The 24,049-nt window shown below is 38.3% G+C and overlaps 2 protein-coding genes across 10 annotated transcripts in view; both read right to left on the bottom strand.

Annotated features, from left to right (window-relative positions):
* The window catches only part of LOC130435348 (BTB/POZ domain-containing protein kctd15), a 21,800-nt gene extending 11,036 nt beyond the window's left edge, over nt 1–10,764 (bottom strand). Inside the window, exons 1-4 of one of the 6 annotated variants that reach the window (XM_056765920.1) lie at nt 8,452–8,582; nt 6,188–6,335; nt 5,934–6,109; nt 1,840–1,984 (exon numbers count right to left, since the gene is read on the bottom strand). In XM_056765920.1, the coding sequence (XP_056621898.1) occupies nt 1,840–1,984; nt 5,934–6,097 (309 nt within the window). In that variant the 5' untranslated portion in view covers nt 6,098–6,109; nt 6,188–6,335; nt 8,452–8,582. The other 5 variants (XM_056765918.1, XM_056765917.1, XM_056765915.1 and 2 more) reach the window with 5 other exon arrangements.
* A 9,170-nt stretch (nt 10,765–19,934) lies between these two features.
* chst8 (carbohydrate (N-acetylgalactosamine 4-0) sulfotransferase 8) overlaps nt 19,935–24,049 on the bottom strand; it is a 126,556-nt gene continuing 122,441 nt past the window's right edge. For all 4 annotated transcript variants that reach the window (XM_056765827.1, XM_056765831.1, XM_056765828.1 and 1 more), the window contains exon 4: nt 19,935–22,435. In XM_056765827.1, the coding sequence (XP_056621805.1) occupies nt 21,359–22,435 (1,077 nt within the window). In that variant the 3' untranslated portion in view covers nt 19,935–21,358. The remainder of the gene's footprint in view (nt 22,436–24,049) is intronic.

Here is a 24,049-nt window from a genome sequence, read left to right as displayed (position 1 = left end):
TTTATTATAGTAAACTTTGGTTTGCTTTAGTATTTATTATAGTAAACTGAGGTATACTTTAGTATTTATTATAGTAAACTGAGGTATACTTTAGTATTTATTATAGTTAAGGGTTGTATGCTTTAGTAGTTATTATAGTAAACTGTGGTATACTTTAGTATTTATTATAGTAAACTGAGGTATACTTTAGTATTTATTATAGTTAAGGGTTGTATGCTTTAGTAGTTATTATAGTAAACTGTGGTATATATTTATTATAGTAAACTGTGGTATACTTTAGTATTTATTATAGTTAAGGGTTGTATGCTTTAGTAGTTATTATAGTAAACTGTGGTATACTTTAGTATTTATTATAGTAAACTGAGGTATACTTTAGTATTTATTATAGTAAACTGAGTTATACTTTAGTACATATTAGTAAACTTTGATTTACTTTAGTATTTATTATAGTAAACTGAGGTATACTTTAGTACAAATTAGTAAACTTTGATTTACTTTAGTATTTATTATAGTAAACTTTGGTTTGCTTTAGTATTTATTATAGTAAACTGAGGTATACTTTAGTATTTATTATAGTAAACTGAGGTATACTTTAGTATTTATTATAGTTAAGGGTTGTATGCTTTAGTAGTTATTATAGTAAACTGTGGTATACTTTAGTATTTATTATGGTAAACTGAGGTATACTTTAGCATTTATTATAGTAAACTGAGGTATACTTTAGTATTTATTATAGTAAACTGAGGTATACTTTAGTACAAATTAGTAAACTTTGATTTACTTTAGTATTTATTATAGTAAACTTTGGTTTGCTTTAGTATTTATTATAGTAAACTGAGGTATACTTTAGTATTTATTATAGTAAACTGAGGTATACTTTAGTATTTATTATAGTTAAGGGTTGTATGCTTTAGAAGTTATTATAGTAAACTGTGGTATACTTTAGTATTTATTATAGTAAACTGAGGTATACTTTAGTATTTATTATAGTAAACTGAGGTATACTTTAGTACAAATTAGTAAACTTTGATTTACTTTAGTATTTATTATAGTAAACTTTGGTTTGCTTTAGTATTTATTATAGTAAACTGAGGTATACTTTAGTATTTATTATAGTAAACTGAGGTATACTTTAGTATTTATTATAGTTAAGGGTTGTATGCTTTAGTAGTTATTATAGTAAACTGTGGTATACTTTAGTATTTATTATAGTAAACTGAGGTATACTTTAGTATTTATTATAGTAAACTGAGGTATACTTTAGTACAAATTAGTAAACTTTGATTTACTTTAGTATTTATTATAGTAAACTTTGGTTTGCTTTAGTATTTATTATAGTAAACTGAGGTTTACTTTAGTATTTATTATAGTTAAGGGTATTATACTTTAGTACTTATCAGTAAACTTTGATTTACTTTAGTATTTATTATAGTAAACTTTGGTTTGCTTTAGTATTTATTATAGTAAACTGAGGTATACTTTAGTATTTATTATAGTTAAGGGTATTATACTTTAGTACTTATCAGTAAACTTTGATTTACTTTAGTATTTATTATAGTAAACTTTGGTTTGCTTTAGTATTTATTATATTAATCTGATGTATACTTTAGTATTTATTATATTAAACTGATGTATACTTTAGTATTTATTAAAGTAACGGTAGAGATCATGTATGCTACTGTTTGAAATGGTAGGCCAGTGCATACTTGCATAGTAAAGTTCAAAAACATTAAGGAGAGTATACTGTTGTCATCTACTTGTTGTTCATTCTAAACAATCACTGAGTCTATGTATTAAATCCAAATACAGAAGACGCTGTTGACAGAATGATGTTGTTACCTTAAAATCATCGGGCAGGAGAAGTTTGCAGGTCCGCAGGAATCCCAGTATGTAGCGGAATATCTCTCCATCCCGGTCAATAAAGTAATGCTGCTTCAAACTGTCCAGAACAATCGGCTCTGTTCCGTTAAACAGCCGACTGATGCTGAAAATGAAAACACACACACACACAGAGTTAATGGAGTGAAGCCAGCCTCTTTTAAATGCATGAAACAATTAGCATTTATTGTTCCATTTTTACTGGCCAGCCAAAAACGTATTAGTGCTCCAGTTCTGAAACAAGAAGCTTTAGGCATCAGAAAAGCATTTGAAGTCTTTCTCTGGTGTGAGACTAACACGGAGCTGAAACACATTCAGTGCAGCCCTGCTTCATAATGTCAATAGTATAATAATGTCCATGATGCCACATTATTATATCACAAAATGCAAAACAAATGATAAAACTAATACAAGTAATTTTACAGAAGCCCACCCATCCTGTCATCCCATCTGAATCAGAAACAAACATAAAATACTTTAATGCAAAGATTTAGAATTGCGCAACACACTTGCAACATGTCAACTGGAATACAGAGCAGGTTTATTAAACTCTTTTTAAATTGAGAAACGTGATCTGTTATAAATATTGATGATATCACATCATTTGTTGACACTTTAACAGTGACGTGAGATAAGAAAGACAGATTATGACGTTTCCTTTTTGTTTACATCCTATAATATGCTGTAACATCTGTGCATTGTAAAACAAAAGAAAGTTAAATGTTTGAAATAAAACTAGCAGCCCAAGGCATAACAAATGTCCAGTTCATGTTCACAATCTACCCGAGAACACCTTGAGATTTGTGCTTTATTTAGTTGTGCACACTGATTCTGATCATCATTTCTGTCCCATCCTGAGCGGATTCAATCTTTAATCACCAGCACAGTTCCCAGATCAGCCGACACATGCGGTGAGAGCGCCTGTCAAAGCTTGTTGAAGTCAATAGCGGTGGATGTATAAAGGCGTTTAGTGTTGAATGCGTCTACGGAAGTGATTTGCAAAGACAAACACAGTTCATTGAGTTCTGCCAGGTGTGGATCTTTACAGATGTGTCTTCACTCACGCCGCTCCGTCCGTTATATTGTTCATGTAGTCTTTACCTCCTGCACTTTCTAAAGCTCTCTCGTTTTCCCCTTCTCTGTCCCTCCTTCTCCCCCTTTGGAAATCGATGCAAAATGCTTTATAAAAAACCAATACTCATCTCCCTGTAGCGCCTGCGGTCTTTCTTTCTCATATGGTCTTGCAATTCTTCCAGCTAGAATTTCACCATGCGCCTGCGGGCAAACACTGTTTTTCATCTGCACTTTTTTTTAAAAAGCAATTAAAATGCTGCCTGTTTTTCTTTTCTTTCTGCCCCCCCTCCCTCCCTCTCTCTCTCTCTCCCTCTTTTATTTTCCTCTCGGTAAATCAGCGGTTGGAGCCCTGAGCACCCGAGTGTATGAGATTCTCTCTCCTGTCACCTGCAGGTCACTCTCACCCTCTCACTCTTTCTCTTTCTCTCTCTTTCTCTCTCTCACCCTCTCACTCTTTCTTTCTCTCTCTCTCTCTCTCTCTCACCCTTTCTCTCTCTTTCTCTCTCTCACCCTTTCTCTCTCTCTCTCTCTCTCACCCTCTCTCTCTCTCACCCTTTCTCTCACTCTTTCTCTCTCTCTCACTCTCTCTCTCACTCTTTCTCTCTCTCTCACCCTTTCTCTCACCCTTTCTCTCTCTCTCTCTCTCTCTCTCTCTCTCTCTCTCTCTCTCTCTCTCTCTTTCTCTCACCCTTTCTCTCGCTCTCTCTCTCTCACTCTCCCTTTCTTTCACTCTCTTTCTTTCTCTCTCTCTCTCTCTCTCTCACTCTCTCTCACTCTCCCTCTCTTTCACTCTCTTTCTTTCTCTCTCTCTCTCTCTCTCTCTCACCCTTTCTCTCACCCTTTCTCTCGCTCTCTCTCTCTCTCTGGCCACAGACACATTGTGAAGTGTTGGTGGGACTCCCACATATACGCGTGTTTCTTTGATCTTTATATTTCTGGGAATTTTTATCAAGACAAAGAGATTTCAACTTTTTCTTTGGTTATATGAGGGTCAAAACAAATGTCTTGGAAACTTTTTAACTTGCCATCATTTATTTTTAAGATATGTATTGTTTTGCCCATGCACGCAACATTCTCCAAATATTAAGTTGTAGTATTATAAACAAAAAATACTATGATCTTTTTAAATATAAATAATTGTATTGATTTATTTTAGAAAATCATACAATAATGGTTTACTTGTGTGAATCAAGCATAATTAAAATTACGTTATTCTTGGCAAAACTTGTCAAGCGAATCTCTCTGGATGGAACTAAATTCCAAACCAGAGTGACTCTGGTTTTCTGCTGCTGTATGAACACAGTCAGTTATGAATCTGTTGTGAATTCATTCAGATTGTAAAATGTGGTCCAATAAAAAGCCAAACTCTGTGTTGAGAAGTAGAGCTAGACCTTAGATAAGATGTGACAGAACGACACCTGTTGGTTCTGTGTGAAGTGTGTAATCTGAAGGACATCTGAAGTTCTGAACACTGTCGCTTCCGTCGCAGAAAGGTGAACTTTTTAAATTCAGACATTTCTTGATGGTTCACCTCACCGGACGTAAGGAAGAGAGATCTGACTCAACCAGACAACACAAAGTACATCAGTCTAACCTCAAACTGACATCAGATTGTCTTTGGTTTAAGAGAGTAAAGAGAGATTTCTTTCTTAAAGTTGGATCACTCAAAAGCCCAAACACACACACATCAGTCAAATGAATCCAATCCTATAGAAAGAAATGAAAACAAAATAAGCCAAGAAAAGCAGAAGGTCTGTATCTATTGCTCAATCCTTTCACATCCTCAAATATCACAACGCACTCGGCCCGGACATGAAACTTTCATGTGTTCTGTCAGTGCAGGAGTCTGGGCTGCGTGAAGACGGATGTTCTCACATTAGTTATAGACCGAGTTTCTTTTCCCGCTCTACATTATTAAAGGATCAATCTATTAAAAGACATCATCAACTTAACTTCTTTAACCTGAGTCTCTCAACCGAGGCTTTAACCCGCCGTGTGCCAACGTGTGACCTCACCAGTGAACGTGTGCACTAGATTGCGTGACCGTCCCTTTGTAGTGTGCTCAAATAAAAACACAATTTAATACCAGCCATATGTAGAGAGTAATCACAAACACAGTCTACCACATGTGACTGTCTTTACATTACATAAGACCATATCAGAAACGCTGCAAAAGCGCAGAACACATGAGTGGGTTAAAATGAGACGTGCACTAAAATAAACAGTTATTTGGATTAATACAAAACAAAGAATAGAAAAGCTGAATTTATAATACAGTCAATACGCAATCCATACTATATTAAAATGTATATTTTTTTCATTCCAGTATTGTCAATAACAGAAAGTCATTATTCTACTTGATAAGATATTTCGTCTGTCTTCTCTTTCTCTCTCACCCAATAGAGTCACAAATCTTGATCAGAAGATATTAATAAGGTCAAATTGAACACTCAATCCACCAACATCCCGTACACAAACATCTAAGAGCACTTGTGAAAACATTTGTGTTTGCATTTCACTTTTAACATTTCTAACTATCAGCATAACAACCATCAAACATGAAGTTCAAAACGTTTAAGACAAAACTATCCGTGTTAATGATATACAGTAAAAATAGTGCACACTTTGCATTTCATTATTCTAACCTAAAACTTTATTTCCAGGTGTAAATAAAAAACATAAAACTGCAATAATGCTTGAAGCCTTTTGCGCCTCACAATATAAAATATCTTGTTTTCCAATTTTACAGGACTAGCTGTCTTTTACTTTAGGCTAAATAATTTATGAGAACACTTCATGCAGTTTTCCATAATGCATAAAATCATTTCCCCAATACTGTCAAACTAAAATGATAAAAACAGATTAGTCGCACCTGCTAAACGAGACAAAAGTGTGCAAAAACCCAAGTCCTCACAGTTTGCTGACTCCACACTTTCTGCGTAACGGGCTGAAGAGAGGAGATGGAGGTCAGGGGGTCTTACCGTGAGTCTGGGTATTTGGTGAGCGTCGCCAGGCTGCTGGTGTACATGTGTCCGCCCACGTCGATGTGAACGGGCGCGTTGGATTTGGTGAGCTGAGCCGGGAGTGGAATCCCCTGCGTGGCCAGAGGAGAGACCGGAGACCGGCTCAGAGACAGGCGAGACATGCTTCTCCCTTCCTGGAAGCAGACAAACGGGAATGCCATGAAGGAAAATAATGCTGATGCGCCTTCACGGTGCGTCAGTGTCTCTCCCACCTTGAGCGAGTCGAGTCTTATCGGATCGTTTTCTCATCTGCCCCATCGCATATTTAGCTTACAAATTATTGCCACTGCTCTAATGAAGTATGTTTGCATCTTTTCACTGGTGCCGCCCGAGGGCAGGATACGAGGATGTTTATTAACACTGCAGAGAGCGAGAGAGAGCGAGCGAGCGAGAGCGAAAGAGAGAGAGAGAGAGATGTGAGGTGAGGTGATCGCCTGCGGGGATGGGAAAGGAGGGAAAAACGGGGAGATTCTAATTAAAGGTCGTGTTATGTGTTAGACGTGATATCCTCCGACACTTCAGCAACCAATCTGAGCGTTTGGGAAACGAGGGCATGGCGCGCGTTGACGGTTCTAACTACAAAGCTCAGCGCTCGTGAACTGAGGTTGAAAATCACTTTCACAAGCCTTGACGAACCGCCGAGTCCCTCGCTACCCTCATCAAAATCAACCGTGGTTTCACAATAGTAGAAGTGAGCAATCATGGTTCATTTTTGTAAGGGTACCTTTTGGAGACGCATCTATTCCATTTCAATTCAATGCACAACTTCACTCTAGCTTCACTGTGTCTTGTTTTCTCATTTTCTAAGAAAAACTTTTTAATGCCACTTCAAGTTGCCATCTCATGATGAATCTCATAATTTGTTTCCCTATAATAAAAACAACTTGCTGTTTTTAATATGCATTTTACACTCGCTAATACAAACGCACAGAATGAATCCATCCTATTGCAATAAGAATCAGATTATGCTTCAGACAAACTCCACATATCCACAAGCTACTGCGTATAATCTGAATTAAAGAGCGTTCTCATTCGCATAGCAGCTCAAGACCAAAGACATGACCCATTCCTCTTTTATTCGCTTTGATTGAAACGGCTCGATGAATCATTAGAGACTCTTTAACTTTCAACTGTCCAAACTGGAAGACATGTTTATACAAGTCAGAACTTCACCTCACAATACCCGGCACACACGGGGCCACATCTGCTGAATGGAACTCGACTTAACATATTCCAGTTGTCATGAGAAAGACGGCTTCATTGTGAACCTGGAGTTCAACTTCCTCGCAGTGGCTCGTTCGCGCGGCTGTTATTTAACCATACATGGTAAACAGGAGGCAGTTGTTGAGAACAGCTCCATTCAGCTCCGGCGCTGGAGGCCATGTGCTGGAGGCGGCCGGCAGAATTTTCCAGGGTGTTGCCACCGAGCCCTCAGCGGTAATGTTCATTTAATACACAGCCAAGATGATACATTACAAATATCCCACTGAAAAAAAGACTTGAGAACTTCTGGCGCATGAAGCTATACCTCATCACCATACAGCTACAGGGCGTTGTAACCAAAAGCCCCGAATTACTGCTGAGGGAATATAGTTGAACAGCCTCTCTCTCTCTCTCTCTCTCTGTCTTTGTTAATAGGTGGAAGAAAGTATTAACACTACACGCTGTTAAAAGCTAGGGAATAAAAATTAAATTGATAACAACCTCAAATGACTTTATTCTTAGCTAATATTTGGTTCCTGGAAATGTTTGTTTATGGTTATATGAAGGACCCATACAGAACGTTTTGTTACATGTGAAAGGTCCTTGCAACTCCTCACAATGTTTATTCTTTATGGGTCTAAACATAGCAAAGGGAGAAATACAGTATTTTAATGTGAAGGGAATATTCTACAGCTCCAACCTTTAGTTGATCTCATTAACTGGTTTCGCAGCCACCGGGTTGACATCTCTAAACTGGTCTACCTGTGCTGGCGACACATGAACTAAAAAGACATCAAACAACTAAACACTTTCGTTTAGACAGACACACTATTTTAACGTGTGAAAGAATGTCTGTATCAGGCTCTTTGGACATATATGGAACGGACTGAAACTCGTGGAAAACGTCCAATGAAACAAATAATGAAATGAAACCACACACACTTTTTCCGCTTTCCTCCTCCAGTTTTTAGGTCGGTGCCCTACGGGTTAAAACTTATATTCAGATCATTTCACAATATGGCGTCTACACCGCCGCTATAAAACCTTCAGGTACGAGACATATACTCATAATAACACCCTGTTTAGATGCCTAGAGGCCGTTTAATAAGATTACGGAATCGGAAAAGGCTAAAATATCAGACAGGACGCGATGCGTAAAGGCGGAGAAACGTTTAGCCTACAGTACGCGTTCTGAAAACAAACCACACAATCATTCTCACACTAACAATCTCCCCTACTCTTGAACAAGATCACATTTAATTTGAAATTGTACCGTTTCAAACATCGTAGGTGTCCGAATCGCGATCCGAGTCCGGTTCAATCGGCTCCCAGATGAAGGTTTGCGCTCCTTTCTCTCGCTCGCTTTCAAGTTTCTATCCAATAAACGCTCGCGCCTATCTATTCTCGTCCTGTCCAAAGTGAGAATCTCCACAAACCGCATTAAACCGTGTCACGGATGGCTATAAAAGGGTCTCTGTGACTTTAAAGCTGTTCAATAAGCGCCGCTGTTGTCCGGATGCGTTCAGAGCCGAAGCGCACGAGACTGTTACTCACCTTCTCCTGGTAACCAGATCGCTCCTTCCCCCTCTTGATCTTCTTATTTCTTAATACAGAGATCCTGTCGTGTATATCAGCCGCACGACTATCTTTTTAAGCAAAAATGAAACTGCTGCTTCGCTTATGGGCAGAAGAAAGCCAATAATCCGTTTCCAAATCACAGAGCAGAGCCGAAAGAAGAATTCTCGCTCCGGGCTGCGCAAACGCCTCTGGGGCCACAGGATTAGAGGACAATTAACTCAAACCCGAGCAGACTCATGTGAACAGATGAAAACCTGATATCCCCCCTCGATCATTCGCATTCACTTAGTGCCGTGTTTTTTCGTAAAAATATATAGCTGGCGAGGGTTTAAAGTTCAGTGCATAACGGTTTACGCATCAGGCAAGTGTCACCACGCCGTTCCCGAGACTTTGGAGAAGCAGAAAGGGCTGATTTTAATCATTGCCATTTCGTCTGATGTAATATTCCCCCAGGCTCTTTCAGAAAGGCAACACATTTTCCCTTCTGTGAATGAGTAAAAGCAGCTTGTCGTTTTCTTTCTAAGGAAGGAGGCACACTAGAACTTGTTGATAAAGTGGCGATAAAGGAAGCATATTCTTTTAAAACAGAAATCTATATATCCTGATGTGGTGTTCATGCGTGCGGTGCTTTCCCCCGTCCTCGCTCGCTCTCCTTGCTCTAATGTCTGTGAGAATTGTAATGCCAAATTTCCTGGAGGCCATTAAAAGCAAATGACGTCTATGGACATGCATTCATTGCGCGCCCTCGCACCCTGCCCGCAGCCAAATGCGCCATTTCAATTATTGCGCACGGCTAGATTGAGATGTCTGCCGCCAACATTTTCCATGCAAGCGGGACCGACTCGCATAACGCAAGTTTTAGGCTACAGAAACGAAAATATATCAAGAATCGTAATTATTTCTTTACAAAAGACGAACAAATAAAGACATCAAAGCTGCCAAAGTGTAAGCAGCTGCCACGTTTTTTTTCAGGTGTGCGAGTGGGTTGCTTGATTATTTATTTATCTAAATGTTTGTTTATTTGCGTGTAAATAACTGTGAATAATTGATGTTGCACTGAGACCCGTAAATTCTGCACATCCTAACTGCAGGACTGACGCTGTCTCTGTGTTTTCCTGATGTCTGGCGCCAGCCGGTGTCGGTTTGGAGGAATAGCACCCAAAGACAAAATCCAGTTTATTTCCCAGGAGAACAACAGAATTCCCAGTTTCCCGTAACGTCAACCCAATTGGATCACTTTTTTTACTTTGACGCAGTAATGCCTTTTGACCTGACATGTATGACTGGTTTAATCATTCACTTAATTCATTCACCTCTAAACAAATTTATATTTTATTTAGACACTGTTTTGGTTTTAGTATTAGTCTAGTAAATGTTTAGAAAATGGAAAATCTGTCAAAATGACATATTTGTTCAATCTAATAATGCCAACATTAACGGAAGGTTCTATCCTCCGTATAGGACGCATTTGTAGACTGCCAACGTCACAAACCATGTTTTATTTCATACATTTGACCATTTTTCTTAGTTAAGCGTAAATTGTCGTAGGTACTATCACTTGCGAATATAATGCTTTGTAAACTGAAATACACCCGATTTGATGACGCATTGTGAAAACCCAATAAATATATGACTGCCTTCTTAAAACTACCTGCCTGTAATTGTCATTTTCAATATTCATGAACACTCACCTTTGATCTGACAATGAAGATTCTCTTTCATCTCTTCCCCAGACGGCGCATTATTGACCATCCAGATGGCAAACACATGTTTTTACATTTGTCCGTGTAAAGAATGGATTCTCCAAAAGATATGTGTAGGTAAACATCGCCGAAGTTTAACACTGGAAGTAACTTTGTTGTCTTAAATGAAGTACTGCGGTTGGTCCTAGCGCGCAAGGGCCCAAAACGTGCAGCTGTATGTTCACATATTTGTTTTCAATACTTTTTGGAGATGACCTAAAAACATATGGAAAATTAACATGCATGTGCGTCTTGTTCATGTTGGAACGACGTTACGTCCAAACAAGTACACGCGTGACGCATTGGCCGCTGGATCGTGCGTCAACCGCACCGCCATTTTGGACAGGTCAAGAATGCGATTTAAACTCAGGTGAACGGGGGAGCTGCGTTTTTTTACGAATAGAAAACAAAATAACGTTAACATTTACAACATTTACATATCCAAATCAGACAGAAGAAGAATAAACAGAACAGAATATAACAACATAAAATCAATTATGTAAAAAAACACAATACAATTCTATACCAATGGATTATTTGAATTCAAAGTCATCTCCTAACATATTACAAGAATATCATGTTTTTCAAACATCTATGAAAAACCTAAAAAAACTGAGCCATCCTTCAGGTACTCCCTTGGAAGATGAAGCCCCTCCCCCTTTCCCTCCTACAGCTAAATTCATCCCCAGGCAAGAATTTGTTTACCTCAGGACATACAAAAAGGAGAGAACGGCTGTTCATAATTTTCTCCCTCATTAACATAACACCCCTGCAGTGTGTTCAATTACTGCAGTATGCAGAAGATGTTGTAAATTTAAAGATTTAAACATTTTACAAAGTCGCCCTGGGTGTTTTATTTGCATTCAGTTAATTCCTTTAATTCATGGACTTTGTGTTTCATCCGGTGTGGAAATAACTAGTAATGGGTCAGATTCACATCAGGACTGGTGTCTTCTTGTTTCAACAGCCTATGTTCCTTTCTGTCATTGTGAGGCAAATGGATCATGTGGCACTTCAACTCATATTGTGCCTCTTCAATTGAAAATGAAACATTTGTTAATGTTAAATCTTGAGTTTTGATTTGGGCACTCTTTTGATTCTCCAGTTCTTTGGGTTTTTGTCAGTAAACCTGCGCTGTCCGGAGAACATCAGAAATGGTTCAACTCCTCGGTCTTTGCGGTGCATCTGTCTTTGAAGGCGGCGACGCTCTGGGCTACACGGCAATCCAGCTATAAAAGCAATAAAAGCCAACTATGGCTTTTCAAAAATTAACACGGCAACTCCAAGTTGATGAAGAAACACATTAGACCTTTTCCTTAAATGTCAGAGTGATGGATGTCATATTTATATAATGCCATAATCAACGCTATTCTGATATTTTGAATAATAGTGCTTTTGAATTATAGCCAGCCGGAATAATCACTCAAAACGGCGAGAGGCAGCGTGTATGTAAATGAGGACATATGCATTAATGCATGACCCTATAAGAATAACAATCATGCCTTCAGGTCCTATAGCAGGTGCTGTTAATAGTCATGCCGGAAGCATCAGGCCTGAAATGTGCCTCAACCACCCTATTTTCAGCTCGCCGTTTCACCATCTACCATTATTATCATCACACCACGGCTATCTGAGATCATTCAACGTCCTTTATATTCTTCTGTTGTGTCACAGCTGGAAAAAAACAACTTGAAACGTCCTACGTCCCAGTCCGAGGAAATATGTGAATGTTTTGAGTTTATTGAGCAGATGTTTTTAGATCTCATTCAAATGTCTGTGAGTCACAGTCATTATAGACATATAAACCTGATTCAGTAAAGAGAGCGATAAAACAAACTCTTTCAAGACGAGAAGGGCAAGAAAATCCACCCACATCCCATTTCATTCGGGGCAATAAAGAAAACAATATAAGGACTTCAGATCTATCTACATCTTGATAAACAATATAAAGTCAAACATCATTGAGCAGAAAGCAAAACAGAGAGTTTATTTAACCTAACTGCGAGGCATGTTGTCACACAACCTTTATGTGGGGTAAGTTGTCCCAATGGGAACCAGTCTATTATTGCTTTACAGCTAAATTTAGCTAAAATCACATTTTAAACAATTCCTGTGTCTTCTGTAGTAAAAGTATAATCTTGTGTAGCTGTCACAAGCTATAAACAAAAGCACACACACACACACACACACACATTGGGTTTCCATGTTTAAAGGAATCTTCCATAAACATAAACCTAACCATCACACAAATCTTTCTGCATTTTTACATTTTCAAATAAACATAATTTTGTTTGGTTGGAATTACAAGGACACACACACACACACACACAATCAAACAGGAATGCACACATACTGTGCCTCCTAGTGGACGTTCTAAAGATATTCACTATATGTAGTGCACTAGATTGGAGCAGACTAATGTATTAGGTGGAGAAATAACATTATTTGTGTAAAAAGTTATTTTTCTTTGTATGATTCCAAAACTCAATGGACAGCAGGAGGTCAATCATTTACACAACAGTATTAATTAGGCATGTAACGTCAAAATCTCACTGTGTGATAATTCCTCAGGTACGGTAAATATTGTAATATTTAAAATAACAAATTATGAGTTGTTGACGTGCCATAAGCATCCTCCTTTCTTTATCATCTAATCATAACTGTTGATGTATGAGTTACAGTATGAGATGTCGTATTATTTATTTATAATTCAAATAATTGCACCAGATGGACCTTGCAAAGATTAACAACTATGATTTTTTTCCAACTTTCTTTATGTTAAGCTCGGAATACCTTTCGTTTTCAGTCATGTGACCACGATGATATTGAGACAATTTCGCTATTGCGATAATATGACATCGATAATATTGTTGCATCCCTAGTATTCATTTTGAGAGCAAAAGACAAACTTAGTAGATGGAAAGGTACTTTAAAGATATTTATGTTTTAATGTTTCATGTTTAGCAAACAAACACTTTCCTCCGACTTGATATGGAACGCCCACTTTTCATCAGCCAGGTATTACAATCCAGCTCTTCTTTTTTCCTTTTTAACACATACTGTAAAAGAATTGTGAAAAACATGTCACATAATAATTCCCTCGTAATAAATAAACCCTTGTAAATAAATAGACATAAATAAAGAGATGGTATGAGAGAAGGAAAGTGAGTGAAAGAGAGAGAGACAGAGGCCATGCCTTGGGCACATCATTCCATTCTTGTATAATTTTTCAGCCAATTGTCATTCAGTCTGACTGCGCTCTCTTCTTTCAGTCCCCTCGGGCGAGTGAAGGCTGACGTCCAGGCAAGAGAGGCAGTTTTCCTCTGCCAGAGGCCTCAAGTTTCCCTTCGGCAAGAGTCTGTTCAGAAACACCCTTGACACGTTCTTTCTTTTCTCTAGATATAATAGTGCAGGTGAGCTGAAGAGAAACCAGCCGAGACTTCTTTCTGAAGCAACTCTGGAAACATTTTCCAATATATGCGGCTTGGTTGGTGGTGCACAATAATGCTGATAAATGCCCAAGCACAATGAAAACATAGTTTTGCATGTGCTATAAGTTATCCTCTCACACCTGCCTCTCTCTCTCTCTCTCTCTCTGGCCATGGGCATGTCTCTGATAACTTCTGTCTGATTGGCTCCGCAGGAGTTTCTTGTTCCAAAAGCAATTCTCTGGACTCCCAGTATTAATGTCGTCCTGCGAGGGAGACCCATCCATCCTGACCTGTGTGGTTCTGTCCAACGGGCTGATGGGAGAGTTCTGCCCCCCACAACGGCCTGTCAAAGTGAGTGATGAGGACAAGAGGATCCCCACCTACCAGAGAGAGAGAGAGACAGACAGAGAGAAAGTGTGTGAGAGAGAGAGAAAGAGAGAGACAGACAGAAAGTGTGTGTGAGAGAGAGAGAGAGACAGAGAGAAAGTGTGTGTGTGAGAGAGAGAGAGAGAGAGAGAGAGAGAGAAAGTGTGTGAGAGAGAGAGAGAGAGAGAGAGAGAGAGAGACAGAGAGAAAGTGTGTGAGAGAGAGAGAAAGAGACAGACAGACAGAGAGAAAGTGTGTGTGTGAGAGAGAGAGAGAGAGAGAGAGAGAGAGAGAGAGAGAGAGGGAGAGAGAGAAAGTGTGTGAGAGAGAGAGAGAGACAGAGAGAGAGACAGAGAGAGAGAGAGGGAGAGAGAAAGTGTGAGAGAGAGAGAGAGAGAGAGAGAGAGAGAGAGAGAGAGAGAGAGAGAGAGAGAGAGAGAGAGAGAAAGTGTGAGAGAGAGAGAGCAATGCCCCAGTGTGAGACCATCGCCTTTTCCACTAATTAAAATACATATATACTTTTAGACATGTTAACATGTAACATAGGCCTGGAGTACTTGTCAGTTTGGCTCTGGCCCTCAGATTCACAAAGCACGTGCTGCCACCCTGTGGCTTTAATTCGTCATTACACATGTTTGAGTTATTTATGTAGCGTTGCACAAATATTTTATACTACGATGAAACATAATGAGTTTATATACTATTATATACAGTGTATGTGTAGCCTTAAGGCTTCAAATTAACATCAGGTATAGATTTTCATATAAATTTGACTTTCCTCAAAGAAGATTTTTTTTGCTCTATTTTTTCTGTACAAAACTGTCTAATATGTTTAATTGTAACGTGTTTAAATCGTCTTGTATCTGCAGCACTAGTTTTGCAGGCAGATGAATGTAATCACGTGACCGGAAGATCTCTCGAGTACTGCGCTAAAGTTACAGTGATCACTTTATGTGTGGATATAGGTGGATATAAGATAAAACATTTACTAAATCATCCCCAGACCTCCACTTAACAAACTGTGGGACTTTTCGAGTGATGGTTTTTATAATAAACATCACATTTGCACACAGTTAATGCCTTATTTAAAGAGTACCTAGCATATGGTATTTTAGGCCCTACTTTGGTTTATGGAGTGTCCAACAACAAGTTTATGTAAATAAAATGTGTTTAAACACTTTAATGTTGTAATAATAGGCAGTTATTCGTACCTTACTTCTTGACTGACTCTCAAATGATTCGTTCCGCGATTCATCCGTCTAGGCCCCGCCTACCCGCTATCCTTGTGTCATGTGATTGGTCAGATGGTGTAGTCTGTTGTTATTGGTCAAACGCGTTCATCATTTGGTGCAAATGGAACCCCACTACCATCATTACAGTATTACGGAAGACGCTTATCCACACAAACTCCACCACGACTGTTGTGCTTTTGCTCATCAATTAAATATATTTTTTAAATAATACGTTAGTAATACTATTATTTCGTCTTAACTGTGCGTTATCATGGTACATAGAGCATTTCAGAAAGTCGACGTTATGAAAAATTATTGTAGTTTCACTCAAATATATCTATAGGTGCACGTGCGGCAAATGTGTCAAAACCCTTTTCATAACCCTACACTTCTAATGCAAGGTTTGTGTGTCTTTTATTCAACTTTCTGCCGAAAAATCTCACTCACTCCAAGCTGTCGGTGTTGTACCGAATTTCGACTCCACGTGAGACTTTGACTCCCCTACTTCTACGGTTCATTCACGGATGCTGCTTTGTGATTGGTCCCTAGCCCGCCGGCGGTCTGAACGCACAGTCAAAAATAGATTTTTTCTAAAATTTGAGAGCTAATCACAAAAAAATCCATCTCTTGTTAAACAGTATTTTAATCCGTACAACTAATGAAGGCTACAGTTCCCCACAAAGCAAGTTGTGTAAATCATACGGATTATAATTAGATGCGGTTAGGAAGCGATTTTAATCAACACCCATAATGTTCAAGTCCTGTGGATATACATTCAAAACTGTGTAGATTTACACCATAATTGCATTTCAGGGCTGTTTACAAACAAAGGGAGTCAGATTCATTCTCGATACCGCACTCGAGGTGGTTTGTGGGGTTGTTGTGAGCGCGTTGGCAGAACTCTCTCCCTTAATGGCTCTGGTTATTCCCAGAGATAACAACCTCTCAAATATCTTTTTGACAGTTTTTTATTCAAATTAAATATAAATATTTATTTAAATAACATATATACGATTATATTTACCAATGCTTAACCAAATTGTGTGTTTGTGACATGTGAACATCGTTTCTTACCTTAAAACCCAAAGCAAACAGCTTTTCCTTGTGGAAGGTCAGCATTCGGTATAAAATGAGGTAATAAATATTTTCAAATTAACATTTCATGTCCGTATTTTCTAATAAGCAGGATAATGTTCAAGCAGCCGGTTGTTATCGCAAAATAAGCCCCTTCAATGTGACACCGTAGGGGCTTATGCCCTAGCAGCACGTATTGAAACTTAATTCCACGTTTTTGTCATTGTGCAGGACACATAGTCACAAAGCAAATGATATTCTAAAGACCGACTTTATATGCAGGGGACACATCGGTCCATGGGATTATCCGATGTGATTTATCTACAAATTCATGTTTTTAGAGACATAAACATCTGAAGCAGGTGTTGTGAAGTCATTTAATGTGTACTCCATCACAGTGCAATGTCTCTACAATTGAGTTCAAAATGCTTTGTGCTATATCCATGATATATTAAAAGCGCATTTAACCAACAACAAAGGATGAAGTCAAGATGAAATGAAACCGATTAAAAAGTACTTAAATTTGAACTAGCCAGCTGTCCTCCCAGTCAGACCAGCAGAAAGTTAGAAATAAATCTCAAAGACTGCTCATTTTAACTCTTAAGCTCACTGACTTCTCAAAAAGAGAAATGATAAACTAACCAGCCTTAAAAACAAATAAACACCCTCTACGTCTCAACAAACTCTGAATGTATACAGTGAGGGAAATCATTATTTGATCCCCTGCTGATTTTGTACGTTTGCCTGCTTACAATGAAAGGAAGGGTCTATAGTTTATTTTAACTGTTAGAGATTTATTTTTATATAAAGGTTATAAATTGATATTGTTTCAGTCAGTTAAATAAGTATTTGATCCCCTACCAACCAGCAAGAATTCTGTCTCCACAGATTGATTATGTGCTTATATGGACCACAGATTAGTCCTGTCACTTTTAGAAAGTACTCTTAAATCAGCTTGTTATGTTTATAAAAGATGTCCACCAACAGAATCAGTATCTTCCATTCAACCTCTCCACCACCATGGTCAAAACCAAATAGGTTTTAAAGGATGTCAGGGACATGATTGTAGACCTGCACAAACCTTGAATAGACTACAGTTAGAAGCTTGGTGAGAACGAGACAACTGTTGGTGCAATTATTTGAAAATAGAAGAAATACAAAATAACTAACAAATGCCCTTGGTCTGGAGCTCCCAGCCAGATTTCCCCAATGGAGTAAAGATGATCATGAGGAAAGTTAAAGATCAGACCAGAACTACATGGAAGAAGCTTGTTAATTATTTCAAGACAGTTGGGACCACAGTTAGCAAGACAACCATGGAGACAAGCTATACCACAACAGATTGAAATCCTGAAGCACACGGAAGGTCCTCCTGCCCAAGAAGACACGTCTGACTCGTCTGACGTTTGACAATGAACATCAAAATGATTCAGAAAAGGCTTTGACGAAAGTACTGCTGCGAGACCAAAATTGACTTGTGTGTTTGGAGGGAAAGATGTTGACTATGACCCCAGGAACACAATCCCTACAGAGAAGAACAGTGTTGGAAGCTTTAGTGCTTTATCTCTGCTACGGTCACAGGATGACTTCACTGCGTTGAGGGGCTGAGGGACGGGCCAGTGTACCGTAAAATCTTGGACGAGAACCTTCTCCCCTTCACTAGACCACTGAAGATAGGTCCTGGATGTGCCTTTAACATCACACAAAAAAAATCAAAAACATACTTCCAAGACAACCAAAGAGTGGTTTAAGAAAAAGCACATTACATGTCATAGCCAGTCTCTAGACCCTATAGTCCTGTAGAACATTCCTGCTTCAGATGGTTTGGTCATCCTCATCCATAACCTAATAATCCGGTGTGTGTGTTCAGAACCCGATACATATAAACTCACCTTTAAACACGCGTGTAGTCTTTTTACCCTTTTCCTATTTAAATCTCAATGTTTGACATTGTTCCATTTTTTTATTACTGTGATCACAGCAGTTGCCCGAAATATTGAATGATTAAGTGTATGTTTCTTTACTCATATTAACATGATTTCAGGACCGTTGTTTTTATTCAGATGAATTGCAATCATATATGATGATTCACACATATTTATTTGACAGAACACAGAAACGATTTTATGGCTAGCACAATGCTTTGCTCATTAGAAAAGGAATTGAATTGTAATGCGCAAAAAATGACTGTACCTTTAAATGTGTATGGTTGCTATCCTGCTGACTGGTTGCTAGGGTGCTGTATGGGTAGTTTTGCATTTACATTACATTACATCACATTATGCATTTGGCAGACCCTTTTATCCAAGGGACTTACATTGCATTATACTAAACATTTGCTTATACGTGCAATCCCTGACCTACAGGAAAGCTGTGTGTTGCCATTTTGGCCAAAGAAGTATTGTGTATTGAAAATATATTTTATTTTCACAACTGGGCCGAAATGGTAAGAATAACACCCCATATACCGCTAACAGTGTTATTATGTTAAGGAAAAAATACTTAAGTTTAATATTAAAGTATTTTTTGGGAGTATCTGTACTTTTCTTGAGTCTTTATATTTAATATTTTACTTTAACTCCACTGCATTTCCTGAACAAAATGTATACTTTTACTCTGACACATTTCCCCTAAGCATGTTAGTTACTACAAAATAAAAGCATAGAAACAGAACTGAAACAGAGGAGTGGCTGATCCGGTCACCATGACAATGCTAAACCAATCATTGGTTAAAGCTGAACGTGCGTGCAAAAAAGTGCTCACCACAGTTCATTTCAACACAAGGGTTTAATGTGCTGCTTCTTTTAAAGATAAACTGGAAAATTTTCAGTTTCAATGAATTATCAAAAGACTGGGTTGTTACTGTGAGGGAAATGCAAGGAAAGAAGTAAAGGACAGAAAGATTTGTTCAGATTTTGTTCCAAGTTGTTCTCTTAGAGGTATAATATTGGGGCCGGGAGGGAACTATCCTTTTATAAAATTATAAAGTAAAGCTGAAGATTCTGAACTTGTATTTTAATAGTTTGCAATTTGCCAACATGCTCTTCTTTTTTTATCTGTATCTATAAACATTATTATTAACAACGTTTGCTTATACTTCACTTAAATAGATTTAATATAAAAAGTACTTTTGGTCCTTAAGTACAATATTTAAGACTTTACTCAAGTCATATTCTAAAAGGTGACTTTCACTTCATAAGATATTTGTACAGTATTGCTTTTAGGTACTTTACACATCACTGACTGTTGATGTTGTGGTGAAAGCTACATATTTATGTGTTTATTCCTTAGGTGTCATGAAAGAAGAAGAATACGTTTAAGACACATGAAACATACAGAAGACAAACTGTTTATTCAGTCTGTAGGAGGAGGCGCACCTGTAGATTCAGTGTCCTGAAACACTGGCAGTGTCACATAAGGCAAAGGGCTTATAGATCATACGGATTTATACACTTCTGCACCAACAACAGTTATACATTCACTAGTTACTGTATATGCGTGATATCATATAGATCTATATATTCATAAGGAGTTGGGAGGAACAGAGGGATGATAGCAGTATTTTATAAAGCCGATTGGGTATTTGCAGAGAAACACCAGCTCAACGCAGTACACGCACAGTTCATCATATCTCTGTATGACATAAATCTACTCTGTGATTTCTAATAAAATAAAATGAAATAAAAATATACTATGCTCATATATATAATGGCTATATATAGCTCTTAAGTGGTGTGTTTCACATAAAATAAATAAAATATGTTCTCTTCTATAGGATTTTCACAATTTGTGTTTTTAAATAAACTCATGTAGACATGAAAGTGGTGAAGCGTTGGACGCACGCGCACACACAAACATCCTTGCGTTATCTAATGAGCATCATTTAAACAGGATTTAGTGCAGAGAAGTTGAGCGGGGTTTTCATATTCTCACAGAAATAAACCAACGTATTGCCCAACACACCACCAGTGACTTAAGGATGAGTTCGCACAAAAGCCTGGATCACATCGAAAGCCATTTTACAAATACATATAAAAATATAGTCCTCTGAATGCCCTTTTTACAATTATAGATCGCTAAAGATTTTTATCAGAAAATATCAGTGTAGTTTGCATGGAGTGTGCTTTCAAAAGGGATGTGAATGATGTGTTTATATAGATCACCGTTTGGAATAAAAACTAGTGTGGTGCTATCGTGGTATCTGATGGTATGAATTCTTGTATCTTTTTTTTTTACATGGCACTCCAAGGTTTGTCAAAGTATAGCCTTACTATGTTCAAAAAACCACATTAATACCATCAAGTCTCTTTTTGTAGATGAAAGCTGTAAAACCAATAATTGACTGGTAGAGTTACATGATTCATTTTTCTACTTCAAATACGTAAAGTAAGAGCGGAATACTGTGTGCAGCATTGCATCGCATGTTTCCTTCCACTTATTCTATAAGTAATCTTGTGTTACATTTGTACATTGGGATCATTTTTTTGGTAAAGGTTTGCCGGTCTGTTCAATCATTTTTGCCAAGAAAGCGTACAGTATATAATCCAGCTATTAACATCTCGCACTGCAGAAATAGTAGAAGTGGTATGACATTCTCACAAACATAATGTGTGTGTTTTGGCTGTCAAACTCGGAGTATGTTGACTAGCGATGAGCGACTGTGGAATTCTGGGAAATACCAGAGATGCGAATGAGTCTTATTAGTCACTTAACAGATTCCAGCGCTGGATGGATGAAGAGCACAGCAGTTACAAACGTCAATACAAGTCTTTGTAGGGTTTGGTGTAGTTAAACATCAGGTAGTCCATATAGAAGAAGTCGTACGCTCTCTGTCTCTCAGAGGCGTTCAGCTGTGAGAAATAACGCTGCGTGATCTGAGTTGAAGTCCTGGCCGCTTTCGGGTTCCCGTCCTTGAACGCCGGGAACGTCAGGTTGTCGGGGGCTCCGATCTTTTGTAAAATGAAACTGGCCTCCTCGGCCAAGCTCTCCACCTTTCCTATGAAGTCGTATCGCAGGTGACATGGACTGCAGAGCTGGTTGACTGGTTCCCAGTGGATGTCCATTCCCACGGGCCGGTGGACGTCCAGCAGGTAGTGGATGAACTCCCGAAAGGTCACCCCGCTCCCCGTCTTCAGAGCCACTTTGGACGCGTTCACCCTGTACTTTGAGATGATGGGCTTTCCAAACACGGGATGGTAGTAGGAGTTTGGGCTCTCGAATTTATCTCGGAACGCAGACACCAATCTTTCCATAGGCTCTCGGACGAACAGGACTTTGGTGTAGGTCTCCAGACGCTTGGCGATGCCCTGCCTGTCGAAGCTGTCCAGGCGTTTCAGGTGGTTGTCGTAATGGACGGCCATGTGATTGATTTCCCGCGTGGAGTTGGCGACGCCGGCCAGCACCATCAGAACCCGCTTCCAGTTGGAGCAGCCGGCTTTGGGCACCTCGCAGTAGAGCAGTTTATGTCTGTCCTCCACGTAAATCCTGGAGACGTGGTGCGGCGTTATTGTTCGGGAAATGTTACTGCGGTACTTGGCACACACCTCCCTGATGATCCGCCGGCGATATTCCTGAATGTCGGACAGCCCTCGAGGGCTCTCCGCTGTGGATGAAGAGTTTGCTTGAGGTCGGACCACCGGGCTGGTCTTTAAAAGTTTTCGGTGACGTTTGGTGACCCTCTGTGAGCCCAGGTCGTGCTCTCGTGACCCCGGGGTGTCAGCCTGCTGTTTCCATTGGAAGTCTGGCAGCTGCATTGGTGAGATTGGGTCGACGTCGCCCTCATCGGACGGCCGGGCGACTCTACCTGCTGCCTCGCTGTAGTGGACACATTGCTCCTTTCAAAGAGACAGACGCAATGCAAATGTATTGCTTTTTATAATATTCACTTTTTATACATACAGTTGCATTCAATGTGAGAAAACAGCCTTTTATGTTCATTAATGATAGAACGGAAAAGAAAATGTTGATGTTTTCAATTACTTTGGTCAATATCTCAATATCATTTCATTTCAGAATATGAAGATGCAATTTTTTTAATGATATTTGGACATATAGAGGGATGTATGACCCAGATATGGTAACATCCAAAGATTCCAATGGAAGCCTATCGGGCAAGATGTTTATATTAAAAGTGTTTTTTGACCAGAGATGTTTAAATCCTTCTGTTGACTATTGAATAAATCAAAGAAATATGTTAAATAAATAATATAATAATATATTTTAAACAGATATTTTCTCTCCTTGCACACTGTAAAAGTTTGCTGTAGTTTTGCAGCAGGTTTGCCAGTAATTTACTGTAGATTTAATTACTTTCCTATTGATACTGTTTTCAATTTGAGTTAAACTTTACTTTAACAAAAATTAAAATATTTTGACTTTTGAGATTCATGGTCTCATTACTGGAAACACTGAAAAAAAATGACATTATTCCAAGGCATTTTTGTCGAAATTCCTGAAACAACTTTATTTATGATAGATTTACGCAACAAGAAAAAGGACCTAATATACTTAGTCTTGTTTTATGAAAGAATATATAAGAAAAAGGTAAGTTTATGTTTGAAACACAATTGTCAATTAAATCTACAGTAAGTTTCTGGCAAAACTGCAGCAAAGTTTTACAGCGCAGCTATTGCATGAAATTGATCAGGTTCATCAGCGTTATGTCTGATAATAAAAGTACTTTTGACACTTGAATAAACTTCAAACATACAAGGTTAGTAGTGCATTTGATCACACTACAGATTGCTCAGATGTTGTGCTTTCATAGTTCAGGACATCTGATAACATTCTCTGTTAAGTTTCATTTAAGTCTCAATTTACTCTCAGTTGTTTAAAACAGGAGAAATACATTCAGTGTAATTGTTGAAACACACGAAGAGTCTGGAGGTGTAAGTGAATGTAGAGGTGAAATAATCTGGATTTGATGAGAAATGAGTTGATAATGAGATCTTCAATAATATTGACTTTTGATCGCAGGCGAGACAAACCTTTGACATCTCTTCTCAAACTCTAATGACAGACACATTTGTCACATGTATGATGCTTTTTTCATAGATTAAGCCGAAATTAATTTAGCTCTACATTTAATGTCATTGATCTCATCTGCGATTTGTGTTTGTATTAAAACTCACAGTGCGACTTTGTAAGGTGTATTCGAGTGTAACTCAAAACATTTTTTTAACCACTTCCATCTTTATGTTCTTAAATCAAGCACTAGATGGCGCTGTTAAACAGTCTCCAGTCTCACTGACAGCCTCCGCCGGATAAACTGTTGCTCATTACACATGTGCAGAATGACTTTGGCATTATAAACATGTTTAATCCAGTAATTGACGAGGATTTTTGCTTCATTCTCTCCGTCACCTGATTTGCAAAAAGATGTCGCCTGTGGCAAATGTCAATTTAACTACTCATTTGAATTCATTAAGGTGCAATAAAGTCAATGAATT

This window comes from Triplophysa dalaica, chromosome 14, assembly GCF_015846415.1.
Source record: "Triplophysa dalaica isolate WHDGS20190420 chromosome 14, ASM1584641v1, whole genome shotgun sequence".
Taxonomy (NCBI): domain Eukaryota; kingdom Metazoa; phylum Chordata; class Actinopteri; order Cypriniformes; family Nemacheilidae; genus Triplophysa; species Triplophysa dalaica.
The sequence above is the reverse complement of the archived record's forward strand: the minus strand, read 5'-3'. Positions and strand labels throughout refer to the sequence as shown.